The sequence below is a fragment of the Zingiber officinale genome, chromosome 1A (genome assembly GCF_018446385.1).
Source record: "Zingiber officinale cultivar Zhangliang chromosome 1A, Zo_v1.1, whole genome shotgun sequence".
In the NCBI taxonomy this organism is placed as follows: Eukaryota; Viridiplantae; Streptophyta; class Magnoliopsida; order Zingiberales; family Zingiberaceae; genus Zingiber; species Zingiber officinale.
This window is the reverse complement of record NC_055987.1, coordinates 188964511-188983219: the sequence shown is the minus strand read 5'-3', so window position 1 is coordinate 188983219 and position 18709 is coordinate 188964511. Positions and strand designations below refer to the sequence as shown.

At 40.0% G+C, this 18709-nt stretch overlaps 1 protein-coding gene across 1 annotated transcript in view; it reads left to right on the top strand.

The window, feature by feature from the left end:
* Nucleotides 1-8249: 8249 nt before the first annotated feature.
* Nucleotides 8250-18709, top strand: part of LOC122008542 — a 33808-nt gene continuing 23348 nt past the window's right edge. Inside the window, exons 1-2 of the mRNA XM_042564306.1 lie at nt 8250-8301; nt 8360-8655. Of these exons, the coding sequence (XP_042420240.1) occupies nt 8250-8301; nt 8360-8655 (348 nt within the window). The remainder of the gene's footprint in view (nt 8302-8359; nt 8656-18709) is intronic.

Sequence of the window (18709 nt, the reverse complement as noted above, 5' to 3'; positions counted from 1 at the left end):
AAGACCATATATAATGATTAAATATTAAAATGAAATTGAATAATTGAAATTATCTATTACGAAATTTTATAATTTCATCCAAATTCCCATAATACTAACTTCTTGTTAACATGGAAAATATTTGAAACATGAACTTCACCCATAAAATTGTTTTGCTCGACACATTTGAAGAAAGATAATATATGTTCCGTGTGACCGGCAAGAGGTGGAAAAGTCTCATACAGAATGTTGAACGCACAGACAAATGAAGAACAAAATGAAAGCAATCGAGTGTAGAAAGTGTTGTGTTAATGAAGAAGACCAAAACTCTATTTATAATCCATTAGTCAAAACTAACCGTTTGCTGACGTGGCACTGTCCAGGCGCCCCAGCGAGGCAACCTCTATCTCCACGCAACGGCAAGAAGATAGACTTTTTCATCTCCAGGCGCTCGACCCGAAGCTGACATAGACCCAAAAGTTGATCCGTAGCAACGAGGCACCCTGGTGGTCCGAGCGCTTGGATGGTCCAGGTGCATGGACCGGTAAGCTTCATGCTGACCATCCGACGCCTTCTCTGATCGTTGGCTTCGTCTCCGGTCTCTTGGGCGATGCTTCTGCCTTCCAGAGTTGAGCTCGCCCGAGCTCAACTCCAGCCTTCTTGAGCAAGTTTCCTCTCCAATTTCTCGTCTTTCGAACGTCACGCACGTTATTCTTGTCCACCGGTGTTCTCTTCCGCAGCACCTCGTCACTCAGATGCATCGAACCCATCAATTCTCTTCCCGTGTCATTCTCGCTAGTTGCATCTTCCGCTCGTCTTCTTGTATTTTTAAGCTTCTGCACACTTAGCCACAGGACATCAAATATAAGAGAACCTAACTTAACCCGGTTGATTACATCAAATCTTATCTTGGGATACTTAAAATCTTTCCTTTTTTTTTTTTTTTTTTAATTTTTTTTTTTATGTGCATCCACTATAAGTTAAGTTATGGTAATAAAAAGAAAAGTAAAATTTGATTTTGCAATTTACTGCAAAGATTTTGTAATAAGTAAAGAATTTGTAAAATAATGACAAAAAAAATTATTATTAATCCTCCCCTAGACTTAATCTAATATTCCTCTCCTTTGATCGTATTAAAAATAGGGATAAAATTTATAAAGTTTACACAAATAGTGACAAACACTTACAAAAATTATAGAAATTATTTTTTGAAAATATAAATTTTCAAAATTAAAAAACCAATTCTTACGAAAATAATTTTATAATTATTTTTAATTCTTGAAAAATTCTTTAAAAAAAATTCAATGTTAAACATACTTATCCAAAATAGGGAGAAAATTTTCATGAATAAACATAATTTATATAAATAGTAATAAATTATTTTATATAGAGAGATGTATTTACAAAGAAAAATACTAATAAATAGATTTTGAACTCTAAAATTCTTATAATTTTTTATAAGTATGTGAAATAGAAAGTATTTCTGAAAATTTAAAAATAAAAAATTGAATGTTTAAAATTTTTTTTTATTAAAAATTAGTATTTTGATAAAAAATTTGTAGAAAATTAAATAACAGACAAAAAATTTGGATAAAAATTTCTTTGATAGAGAAGACGATTTATCATAAAAAAAATAAATTTTTTAAAAAAATTAGATCTATAAAATAATTTAAATTTTAAAAATACAAATTTTGTTGACAAATTTATAAAAAATAATATAGCGGTCAAAAAATTTTAAAATTTTTCTTACATATAACTAACAAATTTTTTTCACAAAAAAAAAATATCTAATTAATTTCAAAGATAAAGGTTATGCAACAATTTATTTGAAAAATTAGATAATTTTAAGCATGTAAATAAAATATTAACGCAAATTAAAATTTAACACACGTATCTATTGGTTGCTACTCGGAAAACCTATAGGTTCCACTGTACAAAAATTTTGTACAAAGGTCTGAACCTTTTCCTAGCTACCATGTGTTCTTTTAAATTAAATTTTGGATCACCTGCAGAACTTAACACGTTTGATCCAAAACTTAATCTATTTGTTCTTTTAGGTTTTGACTTGGATCTCCTGCGGAACTTAACACGTTCGACCCAAGTCTCCTTAAGTTATTAATTCCATTAAATATTAATTTCCATAAAAGGTTTCCAGTACTGACGTGGCGAGGCACATGGCCTTCTTGGATATGGGAGCAACCACCACCGACTAGACAAAACCTTTAATAGAAAGCTAATATTTAATTTCCTAAAATAACTTTAGGTTAACCAAAGAGAACAATCAAATCATAAGGAAAAGAAAAAAACAAAAGAACACAACTTCGAAAAAACATATTCGAAATTCTAGAACGTAAGTCTCTTGTATTTGGTATTATTTCCATAAATAACTAGCATGATGCGGAAATAGAAATTACTAGTTATACCTTGTAGAAAAACCTCTTGATCTTCTACCGTATTCCTCTTCTAACCTCGGACGTTGTGTGGGCAACGATCTACCGAGATGAGAAACCACCAACCACCTTCTTCTCCTCCAAGCAAGGTTCGGCCACAAAGGAAGAACTTCACCAAAGAAGAAAATCAAAATACTAACCAAGCTCCAAGAGATGTTAGCTTTCTCTCCTTCTTCTTCTTCTTCTCCAAGTAGTATCCGGTCACCACAAGAACTCCAAGAGAGATGAAGTATTCGGCCACCACAAGAGGAAGAGAGGGAGAGGGTAATGGCCGACCACAACACCAAGGAAAAAGGGAGAGAAAACAATAGAGGTTGTGTCTCATGAAGGCACCCCTACCCCTTCTTTTATATTCCTTGGCCTAGGCAAATTAGGAAATTTAATTACAATAAAATTTCCTTAACTTTCTTGACATGAATTAATTGAGAAAAATAAAACAAAATTTCCCAATTAACTTGAGATGGCCGGCCACATCATTGGAAACAAAAGAGGACAAGTTTTAATCAACAATTAAAACTTCCTAATTTGTTTCCGGAAATTTTAAAAAATAAAATTTCTCTTTAAAATCTCTTCATGGTTGATAAAAGGAAATTTCTATAATTTTAATTTTATCAACATGTGAATAATTTTTAAAGAAAAAAACAAAACATCTCTCCAATCTACAAATAAGGAAAGAGATCTAATCTCTTTTTTTAATCTTTTGTAGATCTTTTACAAGAGAGATATTTTAATTTTAATTCTCTTTAAAATATATCTTCCACATAATAAAAATTAAAATTAAATTTCTTTTTAATTTTATTTGGCCGGCCCTAGCTTGGGTTCAAGCTAGGGCCGCCACCCATATACCCAGGCGCCGACCCTAGCTTTGTTCCCAAGCTAGCTTGGCCGACCCCAATTGGGTATGAAGGTGGGTATAGGTGGGTATAGTACTCTATAAATAAGAGGCTACGATAGGGACCGAGAGGAGAAATTAGTTTTGGTCTCCCGATAAAATTAAGCATCCCGTGTTCGCCCCGAACACACAACTTAATTTTATCAATAATAATTCATTCCACTAGAGAACTATTATTGAACTACCGCACCAATCCCAAATTACATTTTTTGGGCTCCTTCTTATTATGAGTGTGTTAGTCTCCCTGTGTTTAAGATGTCGAATGTCCACTAATTAAGTGAGTTACTGACAACTCATTTAATTAATATCTTAGTCCAAGAGTAGTACCACTCAACCTTATCGTCATGTCGGACTAAGTCCACCTGCAGGGTTTAACATGACAATCCTTATGAGCTCCTCTTGAGGACATTATCAACCTAGTATCTCTAGGACATAGTTTCCTTCTATAATCAACAACACACACTATAAGTGATACCATTTCCCAACTTATCGGGTTTATTGATTCAACGAACTAAATCTCACCCATTGATAAATTAAAGAAATAAATATCAAATATATGTGCTTGTTATTATATTAGGATTAAGAGCACACACTTCCATAATAACTGAGGTCTTTGTTCCTTTATAAAGTCAGTATAAAAGAAACGACCTCAAATGGTCCTACTCAATACACTCTGAGTGTACTAGTGTAATTATATAGTCAAGATAAACTAATACCTAATTACACTACGACCTTCTAATGGTTTGTTCCTTTCCATTCTGGTCGTGGGCTACTGTTTATAATTTATAAGGTACTGATAACATCATCTTCTGTATGTGACACCACATACTATGTTATCTACAATATAAATTAAATGAACAACTACAAACAAATGTAGATAATTAGACCAAATGTGATTCTTTATTCATAATGAATGTTTACAAAGCTTAGACTTTCAGTATACACTCCAACAGTATCAAAATTTAACATAAGCATGATTTTAAAACCTAATATAAGCTTTTACCTACTGGATTAATCAGATATTTACTAGGAATAAATTTTATTATAATTTTTCTAATTTGATCTTTGTGATATTTAAAATATCAATTAAGCATTCATTGATATTTTAAATTTCTTTCTGGAGTAGGTAAAAAATTTAAGCATGAAATCATGAATTATTTTTTTCTAGCAATTCTATTTTATCTTTTAATTTTATATTTTCATATATTAATTTCTCAAATTATTCTTTTAGGTATATGTTGTCTATTTTATTTTCTAAGTCAATATTAACTTTTTTCAATGAGACAACCTTGATTCGTAATTTACATAGAAATTTACTTAGCATTTTAATACACTCAAATAATTGATCAGGAGAAAGCTGATATACATTACTCACCATGTCAGTTTTGTTGTCTGATGCTCCCCTTTTGTCACTGCTATCTTCTGAACACTCCCCCCTTCATCGATACTCATCTTGGATAAGCTTTCTTTGTTTTTGGATAGGTATTCGACTATAAATGTTGTTCCCGCAATTTCCTCAGTCTCGGATTTTTTTGACGATGACTTCGTGCCCATCGATGAGTTGAATTCAGTTTCTTTTGGTTCTTTATGGAGCTTTAAGACATTTTCCCAAAGTTCTTTTGTACTCTTGTAGTTGTGGATTCTGTCGAGTTCCTCAGCAGACAAAATGCTCATAAGGTGAAACTCAACCTTACCATTAGCCATAAAATCATTGCGCTACTTTTCAATCCATCAATGCTCCTCTAGTTCTTTTCCTTCTTCTCTTTTGGACATATCAAAACCATACTTAATTGTTAGTAAAATATTGAAATCGATTTCAAAGTATATCTCCATTTGATGTTTCCAAAACACAAACTCCCCCTCGAACATTAATGAATAGATGCTAGCTCTAGTCATTTCTTATGCTTCGATCGGCAATTAGTCCTTCTAAAACATCCTCGCTTTGATACCAATTATAAGTCCTGTGTGACCAGCAAGAGAGGGGTAAATTGCCCTAAAAAAATAACAATACCCTTCTCGAAACTTACAGCTTTGATTAAGACACACTTTAATAAAATAAACTAAAATACATAAAATCAGTACGAGACAAAAATATTTACTTAGTTTGGAATTGAGGAGGTTACTAATCTAAGGCAAAAGAAACTTAACTAATCAATTCCTTTTTCAACACAAGTCGGAGCCTCGTACATAACATTGAACACATAGACAAATGAAGAACAGAGTGAAAGAAGTTGAATACAGAAAGTGTTGTGTTAATGAAGAAGACTAGGGATTTGTTTATAGTCCATTAGTCGAAACTAGCCGTTTGATGACGTGGTGCAGTTCGGGCGTCTGAACCCTCTCTGGGCGCCCCAGCGAGGCAACCTCTATCCCCACGCAATGGTTACACAACGGCAAGAAGATAGACTTTTTCATCTCCGGGTGCCTGGACCATGTCTTGACGCCCTGACTAGTGCTAACACAGCCCCAAAAGTCGATCTACAACGATGAGGCGCCCTCCGGGCACTGTGGTGGTTCGGGCGCCCAGATCGGTAAGTTTCGTGCTGACCGTCCGACACCTTCTCCGATCGTTGGCTTCGTCTCCAGTTGTTTGGGTGATGTTCTGACCTTCCAAAGTTGAGCTCACCTGAATCCAACTTCGGCCTTCTCCTCGAGTAGCATTCTGCTTTGGCTTCTCATCTCTCAGACGCCGCACACATCTTTCTCGTCCATCGATGTACTCTTTCGCAATACCTTATCCCTCGAATGTACCGAACTCATCTGCTCTCTTCTCGTACCATCATTCTTGCTAGCTGCGTCGTCCACTCGACTTCTTGTGTTCCTAACCTCCTACACACTTATACACAAGACATCAAATACAACAAAACCTAACTTAATATGATTGATCACATCAAAACTTACCCAAAGTACTTATAGATAATAACCCGTTCTTCACCTATTTGTTTCAAGTATATAATGATGTCATTGACAAAGTCTCCCTACAAAATGCATGATAACCTATTGTTCCTAAAATAATAAAATACCAAATTATTAAAATATAGTAAATAATAAAATCAAAAACAAAGTTAAACATATTTACTTTGAATCTCCTAAAATAAAATCAAGAAACTTTGTAAGACCATAATCAAATTCTTTATTTTGTGATAAGTCTCGTGCAACCATTTGACCAATGACATCTTGAAAACAAAAATAGTAAGTTGTAAGAAAAAATATTAGATCAATTAATCATGAAATAAAAAAAAATTAATATAAAAAATATGGTCTCATCAATAAATATATAGTCACAAATAAATATATATTATTTTGTTTACACGTATTTGTAAAGGAATAATTAATGATATATCTATTTTAATAATCAAATATTTAAAAATTTCTATAATCAAACATTAATATTTTTAATAATTAAATATTTAAAACTTTCTATAATTAAGCATGAATAATTTTTACTAATAAAAAATTTAAAAGCAAAATATAGTCAACCATTAATCATATATCCTAAGAAATGTTAACAGACAACTGGTCTATTTATAGAAATTGAAGTCACCAATAAATATTTATTTTATTGACAAGAATTTTAGAAAAAAATATTAATTAATGATATATTTATTTTTAATAATCAAATAAAATTAGAGTCACAAATAAATATTTACTTTATTGACATAAATTTAAAATGAAATTATTATTTTTAATAATCAAATATTTAAAATTTATACTTTTCATAGATTAGTAGAATGCCCATCATAATTTATCTGACCAGTATGGGTGCGGGACCAATAATCAATGAGAAAATAATTTAGAAATAAAATTTATTTTAAAATTTTAAGAGATAATCAAGTAATTATTAAGAATGAATTAATTGCCTATTTAATTAAAAAAATAATTATTAATTAATGGATGAAATAATGCATAAGCCAACAGCGTAACTCTTACGGGGTTTTTTTTTTCAAACTTTTAAAAAAGAAAGTTTTCCACATCTTAATTCTCTTATCAAGAGAATAAGCTAATCAATAGAATGATAATAAAACGATGACAATGCTATTGAATTGTTACATCTACAACTCAAACGTGGCATTTTAAACTAAATCTTAATTCTCTTATGAGTGGGGCTTTTGAACGGTCGCAATCGTATTTAACTAAATCTTCTTAATTGATCTTCATAATTTGACAAACGTGGCACTCATGGTGGATCGATCGCTTTTTAGACTTAGAAAGGAAATCCAGGGGCGTTTTGTCTTGTAAGAGGCTAAGAGTTCACAAACAATATGCATTTTCTATTTTTGCTATACTTTTTTAGGTATTCTTTGGACGCTTTCTCTCTATTTATACGCTATATGTGTTTGTTAGTGTTAACGATGATCGTTCAAAGTGAATCATGCATGTGTAAATCTACCAAACAAACCGACCAAGTAAATAAATAGAGTTGAGAATGACTAGCACTAGTTGATATTAAAAATAAAATTAAAATAAAAAAAGAGAGATAAATTAGGTTGAGATTAGGCGAGGTATCCACGAGTTTGTTAGAGTCGGTCTAACATATTTATACTTAACGATTTTACACAAAGTGGTGACGAAAGGTATAACTTGTACAAATTTTTTCATTTTTCAATTCGATCCGAGTCATTCGTTCGTAGAGCTATTTACTCGATCGTAGACATTTTTACAACATTTCTAACAGAGGAATAAATAGTTAATTTTGAAAGAACTTATTATCAGTCTCGGAATCTATCTAAGTTTGAAATATTTAACACTACGCATTATCTTTAAATAAAAATTGATCTAATTAGAATATTAACTGATTTTTACAATCCTAATTTAATACAAGAAAATAAAAAGGTCAAAATAGGCCATGGGCTTGGTTTTAGTAAACACACTTAAGAACTTTAATGTTGCGCGGGCCGCCGTGATTTCGCGGTCGATGGGCCAACTCGATGCGGTCCATTGAATGCCCAAAAGAGGACTCCTTGATAGGCCTCGTTCGAGGTTCCACAGGAGCCGTTAAATTACGATCGGACGGATCATTGTTTTTCTTCTTCCATAGCGTACGTCTTCGTTTCCTGTAAAAATGGAGAGAGCACAATAAAATGGCATACGACGATTTTGTCTGTTTCAGTTAGGAAAGCATGCTTCGATCAGTCGCGAGGGATTGATCTGCTCTTGGTTCCGATAGGGAATCGATCTTCTTCTCCTTTGAGGTGGAGGATTGGGGAGTGTAATCCCTTCTACGCTCTAGAATTTGTGAGAGTCGTGCTGCGCGGCCGCGGCTGGCTTTCATTTCTCGTTGTTTTCGGGAGGAAAAGGAATGGCGACTATCGCGGAGCTGGAGGACATTTATCAGTAAGATTTATCTTTGTTGTGTAACCCTAGTGTAGATTTGATGGATTTGCTTCTCTTTTGTTTATGGTGTATTCCTTTTTAAAGTAGGGAGGACATTGGACATCAATTAAGGGAAATTATGATTACCATGAATATATAGAGTCGATTTGCCTGCAGAACTGTGTCGATTTTTGGTTGGGGAAAAAATATCGGAAAAGAAATGCACTTTAGGTGAAAGAGGAGAAAAAAACAAAAAAAGGATAGTCCGGTCAACGAAACTCCCGCGCTATGCGGGGTCCTAGGGAAGAAGAGAATAAGAAAAAAATGTGAACTCAACTTGCTTTCATTCATTGAAAAAGTTATATTTATAGACTTATTGGATAACCACTAATCTTGAATACATTGAATCTCGACCATTTTATTTTTTATCACGAACACTCATTCTTATCAACAATTGCCACCTCATCTATTTTATCTCTATCCATAATATTCTATCAACAGTTGTCTCCTCATTTATTCTATCTTTATCCACTAACTCCATGGTATTCTATCTTTATTCATTAACTCTATAATATTATATCTCTATCAATAAAATTAAGTTTAATTTCCAACACCTCCTCTTAAACTTGATTTTGACTCTGAACAACTATCGCATCTTGATGAATTCTTCAAATTTGAGTGGTTTGATAAAAATATCAGCAACTTGATCTTGAGACTTTATGTATTCCACTGGCACCACTTTTCTTGTAATGCACTATAGCGCATATCGATGTGCTTATTTCTATCATGGAAAACTAGATTCTTTGCTAGTGCTATTGTAGACTTGTTATCAACTTGAATCTTGGTTGCCTCTTCTTGTGGTAAACTTAGTTCATTCAATAAATTTTTGAGCCAAATATCATGACACACACATGAGGCCACAACCACATGTTTAGCTTTACAAGTAGAAAGCGTGACAATATGTTATTTCTTCGACATCCAAGCGAAAACGGTATCTCCCATAAAAAACACAAATCCTGTAGTACTCTTTCTATCATCGATATTTCTACTTCAATCACTGTCGCTATATCCTTCAAGTTTGAAATGGTTAGATGTTGAATAAAGCAATCCAAAATCTATCATACCTTTGCTATAGCGCAAAATTATCTTGGCAATCTTAAGGTGGGTGGTACTTAGAGATTTCATGTAGCTGCTAACAAGTCCAACAACAAAAAAGATATCAGGCCTTGTGCATGTCAAGTATCGTAAGCTTCCAACCAAGCTCTTGAAAATTGGTGGATCAACTTTTCTCCTTTATTATGCTTTGATAACTTAACTCCACATTCTACTGAGGTATTTATGGGTTTACTGTTATCCATTATAAATTTATTTAATATCTCTCTTACATAACCTACTTGTGAGATGAAGATTCCATTGTTCCTTTAGTTCACTTCAATGTCTAGATAGCATGCTATGAGCCTAATATCAATCATCTCAAACTCTTTAGTCATCACTTCTTTGAATTCTCCAAACATACTTGGATTACTTCCCGTGAAGATCAAATCATCGACACATAGGCAGGCAATCAAAACATCTTTATCCTTATTCTGAATGTATAATGCATGTTTATAAGGACATTTAATGAAACCTTTCTCTGTCTATCCAATTATTCCATGCCCTTGGTGCTTGTTTTAGCCCGTAGAGAGTCATCTTCAATTTTAGAACTCTATCTTCTTGTCCTTTGACTTCATATTTGATGGCTGCTGAATATAGACTTCTACTTCAAGAATTTCATTTAAGAAAACAGGTTTTACATTCATTTAATGTATTCTCCATTTATTTTGAGCTACTAAAGAAATGATTAGTCTAACAGTTTCTAATTAAGCAATGGGAGCGAATACCTCAGCATAATTAATGCCAGATCTTTGACTATAACATTTTACCACCAATCTTGCTTTGTGATGCGGCGATAGGAGGCCCACCTGGCATGAGGTCACTCGACAGGGTGGAGGTCAAAGTCAAGATCAATGGCCAAGTGTCAAAGGGCCGAACGGAGGATAAATACAACTGCCAGTCAGGACAGGTAGGACTCGATCGACGGGAGATATGTCTGGATGGACAAATCCTTCCGACTCGGGAGAATATCATAGGCAGGCACACATGTCATATTATCAAAACGCTGAGGGATACCGGATAGTTTGTCCGAATAGAGGAAGTCAGGTTACTACACAGACATCGCACGGAGGAGCAACTGAAGTTAACAGATCGGAGGACTCCTGGCCGAGCAGATACTCGCTCGGCGAAGCAATGGGACCTGACCATGGACAGAGCGGAGTCCTAGCCGAGCGGCTGATCCGCTCGGCCAAGCAGCAGGACTGTGGTTCTCGCGACATCCTATCATAGGGCATCGTGGGGGGCGTGACCACGAACATATTGGATAACGTGGCCACGAACATATCGGAGAACATGCCCATGCCTTAAGAAGCATGCACGTCGCCCACCAGGGCTCTATATAAAGGGGGATCCATCATCGACGGAGGTACGCGTGATTTATTTTGGCATATAATTCTACTATTTCATTTCTTCTCCACATTTCGATGATTGACTTGAGCGTCGGAGGGTCAATGCCAGGGACTCTTTCCTGGCTCGGTACTGACGTCGTATGTTTTGCAGAGCAAAGTGGAATCCACATTCGGTCAGCGAAACCATATCCTAGCTTTCCAACTCGCACGCTTTCGAACATGATTATTTTGGCGTCGTCTGTGGAAATGTAGCTTACATCCAAAACGAGGAGATGGAAGATGTTGGACGACACCACACGATGATGCTGACGCAAGAAGAGCTGGACGCGCTGATACAAGCCCGAACAGCAAAGATAGTGGAGCAACAACAACAACAACAACAAGCGCTGGCCGAGCGCTAAGCATTAGAGCCTGCGACATCAGCTGTAAGCCGGTTGGCCGAACGAGTAGAGCAAGTGGACCAAATAGCCGCTTGGGAGCAAACCAGGAAGCCGATTGACACCTATAGGGAAACCCCTCATGCGCCGATCCCATTCCTTTGAGCGTTATTTCGGATTCCATCAGAAGAGAGGGGTCGTGCGGATAGAGACCGGGGATCTTCATCGGATGATGCGCTAGTCCGGGGCACAAGAAAAAGAAAAGCATTAAGGGAAGATGATTCGCCCGAGCGGATCAATCAACAGTTCTTGCAGGGAATTCTAGACGACCCTCCGCCGAAGCATTACACCCCATTGGCGATCGGAGAATATAATGGAGTGACTGACCCGGACGACCATTTGACCAAGTTTGATAACGCGGTCACACTTCACCAGTATACTGATGGGGTGAAGTATCGAGTCTTCCTCACCACGCTATCTGGATCGGTACAACGTTGGTTCAAACGGTTGTCGAGAGGCTCGATCCACAGCTTCAAGGACTTCCGAGCGGCCTTCCTGCATCACTTCGCTAGCAATCGTCGCTACCAGAAGACGAGCATCAACTTGTTCGCCTTGAAGCAAGGGCCAGGGAAGCGCTTCCCTGAGGTCCTACATCCAACGCATTAATCAGGTGGCGATGGACATCCCGGCGGTCTCCTCGGACGTGTTGGTGGACGCCTTCACCCAAGGACTCACAGAAGGGGAGTTCTTCCGATCACTCATTCGAAGCCGCCACGGGACTTCGAACATCTTCAGAGGAAGGCCACGAAATACTTTAACGTGGAAGAAGCCCAAGCGTCGATAAAAAGGGAGACGCCTGCCGAGCCAACAACCGCATCTGAACGGAGGCTGTCAAGTAACCATTAACCTCCGAAGGGGCCTTGATCGGGTGGGGCCCACCCTCACCAAAAGCCAAGGACTCATGCCGTACAGCATGTGGCGGCTGGCTACAAGAAGGCCGCAAAAGGCAAGGCATGGACACCACTCTACTGCTCCTTCCACCAATCGACAACACACAATACGCAGGATTGCTACGATCTTACGCCAATAACTAGCAGACCGACCCCACGTGGATACCGTCGCCGATCACCGTCTCCTGGTCAACGATACAAATGCCAATCTGCTCAGCGATGGGAGGAAAGGAGGACGGCTGAGCCACGCCATCATCAACCCTCGTGAAGAAATAACACGAGTCCCCCCCGAGACTCTAACGAGCGGATAAGACCGTCGGAACAGGAGAAGGAGAACCGGAGCAACGACGCTTGGGGAGAAATTGGAATGATCGCCGGTGGACCGACCGGCGGTGATTCTAACCGGACGAGGAAGTCGCACGTTCGGCGACTCGAGATCCACGCTGTGGGCTGTAGCAAGGAGAAGGCCGAAGGACCCAATATCAACTTTGGCTCGAGAGACCTAGAGGGAATGGAGATCCCTCACGACGATGCACTGATCATCCGAGCGGTAATCGCCAATTATATAGTTCATCAAACTTTTGTTAATATAGGGAGTTTGGTGAACATCATATTCAAGAAGACGTTCGATCAGTTACAAATCGACCGGAGCGTACTGCTGCCGATGACAACCCCGCTCTACGATTTCATGGGCAACGAAGTGTTGCTGATCGACCAGACCAAGCTGGTCATCTCACTTGGAGAGGAGCCCCTGAAGAGGGCAAGGACCACAAAATTCATTGTGGTGGACGCACCGTCGGCCTACAATGTCATATTGGGCCGACCGGCCCTCAACGAGTTCCAAGCAGTAGTGTCTACCTACTGCCAGAAGATTAAGTTTCCGGTGGACAATAAGGTAGGAGAAGCCAAAGATGACCAATTGATCGCTCGGCGATGCTACCTTGAGATGGTCAGATCAGAAGCAAGGGCCGCTAAGACAAATACTCGACTGGAGGTGAACGTTATCACTGAGAAACCTTCTACACTGGTTTACGAAGAAAAGGAGGAGATTCAGATCCACCCCAGTTGGTCGGAAGCAACCACCTTCATTGCCGTCGATATAGAGAGCGAGAAGAAGGCAGAGCTGGCCGCCTGCCTTATGCGAAACCATGATGTGTTCACTTGGTCGACTCATGAGCTCCCCGGAATCTCGCCGAGCGTGGCGCAGCACGAACTTCATGTTTGACCGGATGCCCGACCAATGAAGTAAAAGAAAAGGAACTTCAACGCGGAGCAAAACCTAATAATCCGGGCGGAGATAGAGAAACTGCTGGAGGCGGTCATATATGGGAAGTCCAGTTCCCGAGCTAGCTTGCTAATGTGGTACTGATCTCCAAGCCGGACAACAAATGACGGGTCTATATTGACTTCCGCAACTTGAATATGGCGTGCCTGAAGAATTTCTATCCACTGCCCAGGATAGAGCAGATGGTGGATTCCACAGCGGGCTGTGAGCTGATTTGTATGCTCGACGTGTATCAAGAATACGACCAAGTGTCGCTCGCCTGAGAAGATCAGGAAAATGTCAGCTTCATTACAGCTGATGGAACATATTGCTACAACGTCATGCCGTTCGGACTGAAGAATGTCGGCACCACCTATCAGAGGTTGATTAACAAGGTGTTCCAACGGCAGATCGACCGTAATATAAAGGTATATGTTGATGACATTCTAATAAATCCCTCCGAGCTGTCGACCTCTGTGCAGATGTTGATGAGACGTGCCAAACTCTTAAGGCCTATGGAATAAAGCTGAACCTAAACAAGTGTCTGTTCGGCACGAGGAGCGGTTGATTCTTGGATTACATCGTCATCGAGCGGGGGATCGAGACGAATCTGAGCAAGGTGAAGGCACTGCAAGACATGTCCCCACCACGTAGCTTAAAGGAGGCCCAACGACTGACAAACGGATCATAGTATTGTCCATATTCATATCCAAGTCCTTTGACCGGATCCTACCATTCTTCAAAGTGCTACACCGAGTGACAAAATTCCAGTGGGACGTGGAGTGCGACCGGGCGTTGGAAGAGCTCAAGGAGTATCTTAACTTCCTGCCTGTGTTAGCTAAGCCGAGCGCTAGGGAGCCGCTCTGGATCTATCTGTCATTCACCGAGTATGTGGTAGACTCGGCATTAGTTAAGCAGAACGACCATGAACAACAACCCGTGTATTTTTAAGGCATATATTGAAAGATGTCGACTCCCGCTACACTGGTCTTGAAAAGTTAGCTTACGCACTGGTACTTGCCGCTCAAAGATTCCGTCCCTACTTCCTCGCATATTCGATTATCGTGATGACCAACAACGCCTTGGGGAGAGTCCTCCTTAACCTTGAGGCGTCTGGATGGCTGATCAAGGGGACCACCAAACTAAGTGAGTTTGACATTCAATACTAGCTTCGATCGACAATCAAAGCTCAGGCCTTGGCTGATTTTGTCATAGAGGCCTAGAACCCCGAGCCAGAATCTATTTGGAAGATATATATCAATGGTTCGTCCACTCGGTATGGCAGCGGGGTCAGTACTCTACTCATTTCACCGCGGGAAGATCGGATGCAACTTTCCGTTCGGTTGGATTATCGTGCCACTAACAATGAAGCCGAATATGAAGCCTTAATAGCCGGCTTATAGGCAGCGCGGTATGTTAGAGCCACAAAAGTCCTCATTCACTTGGACTCTCAGTTGGCCGCCTAACAGCTATCGGGGACGTTCGAGATTAGCAGCTCCCGACTCAAGTTATATGTAGTATTTGAGAAGCTGAAGGTAAATTTTTAAGAGGTTAGTGTACAGAAGATTTCCCGATTGGACAATCAAGCAGCGGATGAACTGGCTAAGTTAGCTAGTTCATTATCACCGGTCGGGATAAACCAGCCGATCGAACATGTTTCACTGGTGGCGCATATCGACTAGATGGAGGGAATAGTCTTCCCGAGCGACTGGATGACACCGCTGATTGAATTCTTCCGATCGAGTAACATGCCAGTTGACCAGGAGGCAACACGACTACTAAAAAAGAGGGTAGGACGGTTCACCTTGGTCGGAGACTAGCTGTATAAGAGAACATTTTCTAGACCCCTGCTCAAGTGTATTAGGTCAGAAGACATAGAGTACATCCTCCAAGAAGTGCACCAAGGCTCTTGCGGAAGTCATCCAGGTGGCCGCTCACTAGCTCGAAGGATTCTCCTGGCCAGGTATTTTTGGCCCACTCTCCGAGCAGATGCCGCTCAGACAGTAGCCAATTGTTTGTCCTGCCAAAGGTATCACAACATCCCGCGCCGACCGACTGAGGAGATGAAAGCATCCACGGTGTCTTGTGTTACGCATCCGCAAGTGTACGGTTTCGTCGTCAGTAATATAAAAGATTTGTCGAATCCACAGGGACTGTTGATTAAGCACTAGAGATGTCGCAAGTAAGTTATCTAGACGGTCGAAAGTTGGCTTTGACGCTTGCAAACTATCGAGTGTAATTTAAGAGAGAAAGAGAAGGATGAGAAAAAGAGAAAGAACTGATCTTAGACAGACTGAGCTACGGGAGATGGATTCTAGGATTTCGGTTTCATTGTAATACTAAGAGATACTACGTAGATTGCTTAGTTTCTACCCTCTATGTCCATGCTCTTGTAGGAAGTTAGATTGGTCAATATCCCTAAGTATCGAATATAGACGATCCCTCTTAAATCCTGTAACGGTTAACCCCCTGTCACGAGGGCGCCTCGGTAGATCGCAAGAATTCGTGTATAGTAAATAGCAATAAGGATAAAGGTAGATGGTACGGGTTCCTACTTCCTTATGGAGGAATTGCCTCTCCTTTCAAGAGAATGTCCTAGACGTTCGTGAATGGGTTGCCCTTGTCACTAGGGCCCCTCGGGTGTACGATCTAGAGCACTCTTTCTACGAGAACATCAATTCCTAAGGGATTGTTTCTCCTTTTAAGGGAATGTCTTAGACGTCTGGAAATGGTTACCCCTGTCACTAGGGTACCTTGGTCAATACGCTCTAGGGCGTCCCCTTTGCGGGATTAACCATCCTCCACATCAATCAACAAAGCATGAAATATAAATATGTCACACAAGTATGAACAAGGCATGAACAAGTCATCGAATAAAAATAAGATAGATCCACATAGTTCTACATCTCCATCGCGTTACAAGTACTCTCTAATCCTAAAAGAGGATGTCTACTCCATTGTGGGGGAAGAACAATCCCAGAACAATAAGAAAAGCATATTTACAACCCTAGATGTGAGAAGAAAGGGGAGAAGAGATGCTCGCCGATGATTCCGATGTCTTGGGGATGCCTCCTTGCTCTGAAGATGGACGGATCGTGAAGAGACGGCGGTGGACGAAGCTCGACGGCTTTCCCCGAGGGGAGGGACGAAGTCCCGAACTAAACGCTAGGGAACGGGCACCGCACGGGTCGTGGCACGGCTGTGCAAGGTTGGCACGACTGTGCAAGGTTGGCACTGTTGATACAGTCTGACCTGGCTGTTGTTTTGATGTTGACACTGATTTAAGTTTGTATCAGATATTAATTTAACTCAGAATGACTACTGATCGAGGTTGATCAGTTGGGAGGGAAAGTCCTGGTGAGTGAAGCCAGGCAAGGGAAATCCAGATGGGTCAAGGTTGACCAGATATCTAGTAAAAAGTCCAAGCAGGGAGCTTGGCACGGGAAAAGTCCAAGTATGGTGACTTGGCACGGAATGGTCAGAGAGGGCTCGGTAGCTCGTTCTCTGGACCGGATGAGGTCGGAGAGGGCTCGGTAGCTCGTTCTCTGGACCGGATGAGGTCGGAGAGGGCTCGGTAGCTCGGTCTCGGGACTAGGGATTGGGTCTCTAGCTCCCTCTTCAGTTGAGCTACTTCTTGTGAAAGTCGATCGAATAGATCATTGGAAGTGTCCGGTTGGCCGATCGAATCCTACAACTTCTTGTGCTCATGGTTTAGCTGGGCCAATTTTTGGCTAAGTGATAAGCTATCAACCCAGAACTGTCAAAATTAGACCGATCAGTAACCACACAGAAGCATTCTGTGGGTTATCTGATCGGTCTACAGACCGATCAGAAAGAAGTGATCAGAAACGCTGAGAAAGGGTGGAACGGTCTGTGGACCGATCCACACATAGTCTGATCGGTCCACAGACCGATCAGGATCTTCCCGGACCGATCTCCTGATCGGTCCAGAAACCTATGGATCGGTCTGCTGACCGATCCACAGTGATGTCGCACGTCTCCTGCTACTTCTCTGAGATTTCTGACTCGTTTCTGATGCATCTGATCTAACATCTGCTTGTGAGCTTTTTGAGTTACAGGCTGCAGGTACCATGGTGATGTTTGAATTCAAATCAATGACTATCAAAGGAATAAAACAAAATGGTTTTTCTACTGGTTATCGCTGCAAATTGTGCAAAAGAAGTGTCAACGTTCACTGGCTTGTTCAGTTGTCTCACTGGCTACGATCAGCTTGACTCTTCCTTATTGGTTCGAGCTCAGAGAAGACCAAGGATGGAATTGGTGTGAGTTCAGATGAGGAAGAAGCGTGATTGGCGACGCCTGGTTTGGCGACAGTGATACGCTACTGGTTTGCAGTGATTCGATGCAGGCAAACGCAGTGAAGAAAGCAGAGAAATAAGAAGGAGGAAGAGGAGAGGATGAAAAAAATACTCTGGAAAAACTCTCTCTGTCGTTCAAGCAAGAGGCTGTGCGTTTTCGTTGAGCTCTTGGCTGATTCCTCCTGTAGTTGTTTTTCTGCTTCGTGGCTGTAAGTTAAACTGTTCAATCCTTTAGCCACACTCTGTAAGTAATTGTGCTTCACTTTCAAATCTACTCTTGTGATCTTTGTGGAGAGGTTACTCCACCGAGAAGGAGGATCTTTAGCCGGAATTTATCCGGGGTGCGATCTACCGAAGATCAAGGAGTCGTCCACCTTACGGACACGCCGAGGAGTAGGGGCAAGTTATCCCCGAACCTCGTAAATCCTAGTGTTAGTGTGCTTATGTTTTTCTCTCCTTTAGTTGTCTAATTCCGCTGTGCTAACGATTATCTGTGTAGAAGTTTTCGTTTAAGTTTTTAAAGGAGCTATTCACCCCCCCTCTAGCCATCTAAGATCCCAACAAGTGGTATCAGAGCCTGGTGCTCTTCATTTCGGCTTAACAACCCAAAGAGCTAAACAATGGCCATGAAGGAGGGACTCAGCACCAACCGTCCACCCTATTT